Consider the following 10,285-nt stretch of genomic DNA (forward strand, 5'->3'; position numbering starts at 1 on the left):
AAACAAGTTGTGGTACAGAGTCAAATGATTTTACAGCTGTAAAATCAAATATACTATTAAATTAAGTATATTATTGATATACATTCAAAAAACAACAATTTTTGAACAGCATTATTTTAATTAGTACTTCTAAATGCTAAAAAATAAACTGAAACTGATGCCGTTGTTTTTCAGATCATCCCCCAGATCCGTGGAAAAAGGTGGATTTTAACCCTTAATTTTTCTCCCTTGTTGCATGATTTTTTCATGGCGTTGCGGAATAATCAATTAGAATAGGTATTTAAACTGTATGAAACAAACGCCGTTTATAATCAAATGTTGTAATAGACCCGGGGTTTTGTCAGAAAATTAAAAATTTTTTTCCTACTTTGTGGCTTACTATTTTTTAACGGCACTACGTGTTTTCTCATTATTTTTGATGGATCTATAGGTGGTAAGAATGCCGTAAAAAATCATTTGATAAAAAAGCACCTGGTTATTTTGTGCTTTTTAATTCTCACGTGCACTCAGTTGGACAGCTTAAAAGTCACGGAATAGTGCTAAAAATTATTATTTTATGCATTTCTATCGTCCAATACAGGTTTCCTGCGGGATCATATGACCCATCGATTTTTTTAGGTTGGGCCTGTAGTCTAGAAGAATAGAAATATGCTACAAGTATGGACAGTATGGGCATTTCGCACGAGAATGCCATGCGGGACAAGATGGCGGCGGTTTCAGAAACAGCAACGGCGAGAAAGGATCGCCTCGTGGCAGCGGCAGAGGAAGAGGAAGTTACGTCAGAAGGCGCGGAAACTTCCAGCAGCAGCAGAGAGGTGGTGTATGTCAGCAGCAGCTGTGGCGGACACGTATCTACAGTCACGCCCCTGCAGGCCGCTTATACAACTATACCTTAAATGATAAAATAGACCAACAACATATAAAACAAAAAGAACAATAGTTAATGGCATATAGATACTACACGACACATAACGCATTGCATTCACCACGTGTTCCAAGACTGAATTTAACTACTTGTTATACATATTATATATATACAGATTTATCAATAAAGTTTTCTATATACGTCAATCATTTTGTATATCTTTAATCTAGTGGTATTAGTGAGTAGTGATGCTACAAGTTGGTGACCCCGACGTGATATACAAGTTGTTAACCTATACGCTGTATCTTTGTGCGACGAAACACAACTCTAGCTGCCATTCAACTAATCTACAGGACACCTAAAAAAGCAACATCTAACATGATTTGCCAGGCCGACAATAAAAGCCCAGTGGACAACACAACAACTGATCGACAAAATCAATTTATGCTTGATCTTCCATCATGTTCTGGAACCATTCCGTCCACTAAACAGACTTCACCGGATAATGCTCTTAAAGTCGTCTATACGGTGAATCTGCAACTACCTTAATTCAACCACAAGTCACCTGATCTATGGTTCTCAATAGCCGAGGTGGATTTCAACGTGAATCTCATAACAAATGATGCACAAAAATACGTTCAACTTCTCAAGGCCTTACTCTATCAAATTGCAGAACAGTTACAGAACATTGTTAACAATCCTCCCGCACAAGATAAGTACAAAACCTTAAAAAACGATTCTTAAACGTTTTTCTCTATCACGAAGAAAAAAGTTGCAAAAGCTTTTAAATGAAAGGGTTATTAGTGATAAACGACCCTCACAACTACTACGCGAAATAAGAGCACTAGCTCAGGACTCTGTGCAGGAAGACGTGCTTCACTAACTCTGGACCGAACGTCTCCCACCAAAAATACGTCCGTTGTTGATAATATCGGAATACCTAGGTCTCAATGAACTCGCTGCAATAGCTGACCAGCTTGTGAATAATTTAGATATACTTCCAGTTTTGGCTGTACATGGTGCAGATACAACCAGTCACGTCAAGTACTCCGGCAGCACGACAACTCCACAAATCGAACGACAATCATTTGAAATTAACACTGCTTTAAAAGACTGTTTAAATAGTTTAGCTAACCTACAAGCGAGTCAACAGCTCATCCAGAAACAATTGTATGAGATGCATTCTTAACAGCAACAAAAATTACAGACCATAAACCAGCTACAAAACACATTACGGTACGAAAGTCGTGCACGTTCGAGACGGAGATAACTGACACTAAACCTCAATGGCACTTGTTATTACCACACGAAATGGGGAAACGACGCTCGCCGATGCACGCTTCGGCCATGTAGTTCAACAGCTGAGTCAGAGAGCGTGTTGAACCAACGTGGGATGCAGAGTCTGGCCAGACTAGTGAGATCTTGTCTGATGCTGAGTTATTGAGAGATGAGCTGTTCTGAAAGTGAGTCGTCCCAGTCGAGGTTGTGCAACCAGAGAGATTGAAGGAACATCTTAGCTCTTATTATGACTGGAGAGGCAAAACCTAATGGATCAAATATTTGTGCTACTTCTTATAGGACGAGGCGCTTCGAGAATCGGTTTGAGAGAGTAAACGAGATTGTTGAAAAATTAAATGCATCCTGTTGAGGTGACAATCGTATACCAAGAATCTTGGTATCACAATCGTCGCATGAGATGCCTGAGGTCTCGCCAAGTTCCGACGAAACCTCTCTCAACAGTTGCTAAGATGTAGAGTGCCACTTGGCCAGCGAGAATCCACCCGCATGGCAGAGCCGTATGAGTTGGTGAGCTGTCTTCACGAGCTCTTCCACTGTATCTTTATTCTCCGAAGATGTCGTCAACGTATCGCCCGTGAGTGATCGGTGTCACAGCAAGCGGGTAGCGGGAGCCTTCATCTTCAGCGAGCTGAAGCAGCGTCCTTACTGCTAGGAACGGTACTGACTTTGTTCCATACGTGACGGTCGTGAGCTGAAAATAAGATTTAACTTGCTGCTCGTTCACCCACAAGATGCGTTGTACATCTCGATCATCCGGGTGTATCTTGATTTGCTGATAAATTTTTGTGATGTCAGTTGCAAACAGATACTTGAGTCGGCGTATCCAAATGAGCAAGTCGAAGATGTTGAGCATCAGATTCGAACCAGCGTGCATGATGTCATTGAGCGAGTGACCAGTGGAGCTGGCGCTGGAACCATTGAAAAAAACTCTAAGCTTCGTGGTTGAGCTGTCTGGCTTAGAGCACCCCATGATGAGGCAGGTAATAGTGTGGCCTTCTACGAGTTGAGCTGTCTCACAGATGAGAATCTTCCAGGACTGTTAGGGGCAACTTGAGCGGTATCCTAACGATGTAACGCCCTGTTGAGTCCCTTGTATGAGTAGTCTTGAAATGGAGTTCACACTCCTGCTCCTCAGGAGTAAGTTGTGAGTTGTTTGATGCTGAAGGTTCTTCTTGGACCCAAAACCTTGTCAACAATTCCTGCAAGGATGAGTTTGATACCTGTAAAATGCAATGATGTGCCGTTCTTGCAAGTGTGAAAATGAGTGAATTGGGCCAATGACCAGCCACCCGAAGATGGACAACTAAGCAATGGGAGATCTGTCTGAGTGCCTGACGATATTAGGCCTAATGAGTTGGATGTAGAAGTCTGCTCTGATTATAACATCTACTGCCTTTGGGATGAGAAACTCTGGATCAGCGAGATTTAAACCCTTGAGATGCTGTCATTCGGGTTCTTAATGTATCTTTAGGGTCGGCAGGATAGTAGTAACTGTCTTGAGAACATGAGCTGAGATTGTCGCTGTGAGTGGTCTGTACCTTGAGTGAAGGTCGAGCGTGACATCTCCTCTTGTTTGAGAAGTCCGTTTTCCGCCAACGCCATAAACGTCCAGCCTTGAATGTCTTCGTTCAAGATTAGGCTACTGGGTGAGACTTTCTGAGACGAATGAGATTTCTAATCCAGGGTCAATGAGAACACGAACTTGAAGGGTTGATGAGATGACTACTGCTGTAGCTGTGGCCAGCAAGGTGAGATGACTGAGACTGGCTACTGAGATCGACACAGGGAGATCGCAACTCTCGACGATCTGCCCTGAGCTTCATGCTGGTGACGGTTTTTCTGAGGAAGGGGATGCATCTGACGCCTCCTGATCTGTCTGAGTTCGATCTTTCGGTGGACCGAAGATGGTCGAGAGGTCTGCGCACTGCAACAAGGTTTGGTGGAAATCGTTGCAACTCTTGCAATGCCGACGGCTGTTGCACTTCCGTAGAGTTGTGCCTGCCTAGGCAGTTGCAGCATAAACTCCTTTCTTTGAGCACCCTCAAACGTTGGTCGACAGAGTAGCCTCGCATCCTTGGACAGATGGCATCATAGTGATCTTGCCCGCAGCAGTCATAAGGATAAACCGTCCGAGATTAAGCTGGATAAGATGCCTGATGAGTATCTGACCTGGCTGAGCTGACTTGGGGCTGTTGAGACGCCTGATGTGAGCTAGCGCGAGTGGACACAGCCCCCTTTGACACATTAGATTGAGCCGGCGCTGAGGTTGCCTTAATAGTCTCCAATGTGCGAGCACGAGCAACAAGGAAGTCAGTGAGTTGGCTGAGGGTAGGAAACTCATCGGTGGATGCAAGAGACGTCTCCCACCTCTCACGAGTGTCTCGATCGATTAGTCCCGTGACGAGAGTAACCATGAGACAATCTTTATTGCTTTCCACTGTGAGTGTCCTGAGAGCCTGAGTTGTCTTATTAATGATTTTAACCATCTTTGTAAGCGAGGTGGCCTGTCGCCTCTGCATCGGCTTGATATTGAGCAGTCGTTCTGTATGTGACTTGATCATTAGTCGTTTATTTTCAAAGCGTGAATTTAGCAGATTTCAAGCCGATTCATACGAAGAGTGGTCTGGAGTGATGTTGGCGATGAGCTCATAGGCCTCACCCTGCATCGCTGACTTCAGGTACTGGATTTTCTCCAGGTCACTGAGATCTGAGCGGTTCCCTATCACTGAGCTGAACATGGCCTTAAAATCTGGCCCCTTCCATCATTTGCCACTAAACTTCGGCACGGTCATTTCCGGTAGCTGTGAGCGGGCACGAGCCCCAGCTTCAGGTGGAGGAGCTGGTTGAGCGGCCTGAGTGAGCTGCTCCTTGAGTCGACCAAGCCATCTCTTGATTTTTAGCATCAGCTTTGACTCTGTGATGCTGACCCTTGATTAAAATACGGGTGTTCTAATTGGCTGGGAGGCGAATTGCATGCGAGCTGCGCGTGCTCGAGTCGGAAGGCCTGATGCAGCTCTTCAAATTGTTCGAGCATCATGTTGACCTCAGTCAAAGTGATTCCTTCCGACGGTTCACTGACCTGAGTAAGCATGTCTTCTATCGTCTCGATAAGCTCATTCTGACGCGTCAACTCGCTGATGAGCCAGAGACTGGCTTCTGGTCCAGGGACCTTGGCCATGAGAAGACACCATTGGTATGGTCAAGCTGGAAGGTTGAGATGCCTGAGATGTTGCTTGGTCATCATGGTCACCTTACCCTTGACCTTCTGATCCTCATCGAGCACGAGAACCATTGTAAATACGGATTGAGATGTCTTAAGGTTGAGTGTCACTGTTTGAGGAGCTTGCAAACAATAGCTACGAACATACACTGAATACAACACTGCGGAACGAGCAGGTTAGAGCTGCCGTGCGAACGAGAAGTCAATGTCGAGTTAGGGGGATAGCACTATGTTTTGAACGGCACATGCAAGAGAGATTGCAATATTCTACACACTGCACGAGAGTGAGAAAGATGGCACTAGTTCAAGCGCTGTAAGAGTGCAGTGAGAGACACACTACTTAACTTGTCGCACGAAAGCGAAAGAGATGGCACTATTTCACGCGTCGCGCGAGTGCGAGTGAAAAGGCACCACTTAACTTGTCGCACGAAAGCGAGAGTGATGGCAATTTGTCTCGCACCGTACGAAAGCGAGAGAGATGGCAATATGTAACGCACACGATGAATTTTCACAAATCTGCAAATGCAAGTGCTTGATCCGGCTCGAAGGAGCAATTGTTGGGGAATGAGTGGAGTAAAAATGAGATGGACGCCGAACACTAGCACTAATAATCAGATTTATTGACATAAGCGTACACCGCGTGTCGATTATGAAAATTCAAATGAGTGACCGTTAAACAACAGATTTATTTGCGTTAATTCCGCTAGACTACTACAAGCAGGCTCTCACTATATTAATTAGATAAGAGCTAGGCAATGATGATTCTATTAATCACATTAACACCCTTTACGCGAGAGAACTTTAACTTGGAATGAGAAGGCACGTGTTGCGTTAGTAACGGTAAAGAGAAGAAAAATACTTAATTCCTGTGTTAGTTTTTTTTCCTGCATGTTTGATCAGTTAGTTTTTAATCTGATTCGTTCTTGGAGTCTTACGATTTTTTAGTTTATCCGCTGTTTTTTGGACTTCTTCAGTGCTAATGGTGTATTCATGTGATTTTTCTTCTGCCCTTTTCTCGCATATGTTGTTATTCTCTTTTGTTCCATCTTTGTACAATTTTGTGAAATGTTTTCCCCATTCTTCTTTTGTGATTCTGGCGTATATTCCATCTCGTAATTATCAATTGATCGACCAAAAATCTTTTTTACACTGTTAACTTTTATTTTTGAAGCAGATCTTTTGTGATTGATGTAGCAATCATTATATGCGAGAGCCATTCTTCAAAAACCCTCAGAATGACCAACTTTTTATTCCTATAAGACACAACTCTGATAGTAACTAGACTTGACACACAAGTCGATGATCTTCTTACTGTACTGTTTTGGAAGCGTTACTACGCCAAAACATGAAGTATGGCTACGTTTTCTCCACATGCTATCTCCAGAAATCGACAAATTTGACTCAGAACCTTCTTTCTCCCACATCATATTATTCTCTTCTTCTGTAGCGCTTTACGTACTCAATTTAAAAATTTATTCTGCTGTTGTCTATAAATTCGCAAATTATCTACTGAAAATTTGAGTATGAAATTTACGTATTAGATCTATAAAACGAAAGAAAGATTCACTCAGTTGCTGCGATTTCCAAGAGTCCCATCACAGCCATTATGCGTCTATTGATTTCAAACGCATTACTCAAATTATAGGCCCAGAATTGATGTACGAATGCTGCATTCACATATTATCGAACTTTTGAATCTTATCATATTTCGTGGTCGTTTCTCAGCTCGTGTTTACATTAAATCGTTAAAAATTTATTTTCAATGCAATATTATCAATATCTTTTATGGTATCGGATATTGGATTGAAAGAAAATATCCTCGGAATTTGCTAATAGATGGTGCTAGCGTCGATATCTCGGTTTGTATGATTCGTCATAGAGAGAGGATGGGAACGAGCATTAATGTGCAGTGATTAATTTATTATTTTTCTTTTTTTTTAACCGTTTTCTTTAATAAATTAACCGTAATTTAACCGTGACTGTTTTTGAACTGCAAAATAACTTGTGCAAGTATTATAGTCGCGGTGATTCCTCGCATAGTGCGTGGTTATTAGTTCGAGCATAAACTAACCTCAATCACTACTTAGTGGTCTTCAGTTCGATCGCCCCCGTTTATACGGGTGGCTTATTATACGAAAATATGGAAGTTGATGGAGCAGCAACTAAAAGAAAAGGACCTTTTATAGACGATCTTGATGTTCGTAATGCGAAAAAAGGATTTATAAAATGCAATGGCATAACCAATGCGGGAAGTCAGAAGAACCCGAATTCAAGCTCAAGTTTGGATACTTATGGTCCACAAAGACAAAGATCAAGCAAAATGGCTAGCTTAACTCAAAATTTTTTGAATGAAAATAACGCTGGTCCTTTTGGTGTCTGGATACGTAAATCTAAATTAGACAATATTGATTTAAATGCCTTTAAGGTAAGAAACAAATCCTATAAAGAGGTTATTGACATAAAAATGAGAGGCAAATCGAATGTTTAAATTTTTTTAAAACTAGATCAGAGGCAAACAAAATTTTAAAAGACACTTCTTTAAAATCACACAACCTAGAGGCTTTTCTCCCTGGATACGGGAAAAGCAGAAAACGTATAGTTAAAAATATTCCTGTAGAACTTTCCAACGAAAAAATTTTGGAATCTATTAAGTCAGAAATTGAAGTTATTGGAGTCATCAGATTAAAAAGGAAAAATAGAACGCCTACTAATGAAGAAGATAAATGAATTAATAGCGAAACTATTCTCGTAACTTTTGCTAGATAATCTCTCCCAAGAGAAATATCAATCTTCCATGTAAGAAGTTCTGTTGAACCCTATGTGCTAAAACCAATGCAATGTTTTAATTGCTATCTGTTTGGCCATACGGCCAAGATATGTAGAGGTAAAAAGAAATGCGTAATGTGTGGAAATGAGTCACATGGAGAGATTGAGCTGGAAAAATACCAAATTGTGCAAATTGTAAGGAATCCCACAGGAGTTTTGATTCCAAATGTCCAGTTTATAAGCAATATGCCAGAGTTAATATTATCATGGCTTATGATAACATCTCTTTTATGGAGGCTAAAAAGTTTGTTTTTGGTGTAAACAAACCCCTGTCCGCTCTAAGGAACATTACAATTCTAACAACGATATCCAAATTATTTAGGATTCGACTACCTGCATTCATTATAATTTCGAGTGGTATTAATTAGTACTATGTAGTGGATGAGTGATTTTTCTTATAAATAGGTTAAAACATTATGCTGCTACGCCTAACATGAACATTAACACAAATCAAACCTTGTTAACATTGCATTGGTTCTGGTTCCCATTCGCCTCTCTCGTTACATTTAACCTGATTACTTCGTGTTGACAAATAATATATTTCTTTGCGATAATCGTAGCGACAACTCACTACTGCTAACGTCTCATACAAAACAGGAGATTCGCAAGATACAACCTGACCATTAAATGTACAATCAGCGTCCGTTAATTCTGATACCAGTGTTTTGCAAGGTATTTCTAGAATAATAAAAATATAATTTACGAAATAAAATTAAAATACTATACAAAACATTTTGTGTATATATTGACAACTTGTTGGTTACGGTAAAGATTATTAATTTCACCTGTACACACTGGAATATTTGTTCAATTTCCATCGTAATCACAAACAACAAGAGAACAGCCCCTTATTTCGTAACTCGGATTACATTTATATAGTAGAACGGATCCAAATAGGATTTCATGCAACTTCTTGTACCGTGAGGTTTTTCTGTTTGTGACTTTTTAAATAATGTAATCTCCGATTACCATTTTTTAGGCTGGGGAGGGACTAAGCAAGTATTTGCAATTTCAACACTACTGGAAGGTGATATTCGTGTTAAGAAGTCTAAGAAAGAAAAGTAATTGATTAAACATCTCATTATTTGTGTGTGTGTGTGTTTACTAAAGTATATTATAAGAACTATACAGAGTAATAGATAAAAATCTTTTATAATAACATGGTCTTTCTACCTTCGTGAATATGAGTAATATTATTCGTTGAGTTCAAGAACATTTTATAATCATACGTAAATCTGGTTTCTGATTTCTTATATCAAAACAGGTCATATCCGTGTGCATTAACTCATTTATTGACCAATTTTTTCTATACAAATTATTATTCATTTATTTAATAAAAGTACTATTAATTTTAATGATAAAATCTACACTATTTACTGGATACTTTTACTTGCGATACATTTGTTTAATTTATTTTTGACCTAATTCAATAAGATTACTAATACTATTTACATATTTTTTTTCGAATATTCTAGAAAACTTAATTTTAAATATTATCTTACAAACTTACATTACAAACAATTATCTAGTTCTATAATTTTAAGTAAAGCATCAAGTTCATATAAAAAAATTCAAAGTTTATATAAATCTTTCGAAATATAAGATAATATAATGTAATTGTATTACTCACAGCAAAGTGAAATTAAAAACTTTCTATTGACGATTTCCATAATAATTAAAAGAAAAATATTGAAAATAAACTTATTCTAAAAATATTATTTCAAGTTACTTTTGTATCGTTTCTTCTGGTAGCAAGATCAGTACCACAGATCGCGCGTTGATCCAGTAGTAAACTCTGCGCGAATTTTATATGTTTACTTTTCATTACGTGCATGATATCAATACATGAAACCTATTGACTTCATGATTAAAATTATAAGATAAATTCATATCAAAAGAAAATAAACATGAAAGAAGTATGAGTTAATGTTGAAACAGAGATGCGCTGAATTTCTTAGTCGATATAATTACTGTCTAATAATAAGTGTATATCACTTATCTCACTATTGCCACTTTATTTAAAATATAACATGATATCTCCTAACTTTAAGCATTAAAAAAATAACCTTTTATTA

At 39.3% G+C, this 10,285-nt stretch overlaps 1 protein-coding gene across 1 annotated transcript; it reads right to left on the reverse strand.

Annotated features, from left to right (window-relative positions):
* Positions 1-2,705: 2,705 nt before the first annotated feature.
* On the reverse strand, positions 2,706-3,134 carry LOC149033714 (uncharacterized). Its single transcript, XM_089170945.1, has one exon. The coding sequence runs from the start codon at positions 3,132-3,134 to the stop codon at positions 2,706-2,708; it is 429 nt and encodes a 142-aa protein (XP_089027071.1).
* Between the last annotated feature and the right edge of the window lie 7,151 nt (positions 3,135-10,285).

The sequence above is a fragment of the Polistes dominula genome, unplaced genomic scaffold (assembly GCF_049000335.1).
Source record: "Polistes dominula isolate Pdom_NZ unplaced genomic scaffold, Pdom_raw_medaka contig_269, whole genome shotgun sequence".
Taxonomy (NCBI): domain Eukaryota; kingdom Metazoa; phylum Arthropoda; class Insecta; order Hymenoptera; family Vespidae; genus Polistes; species Polistes dominula.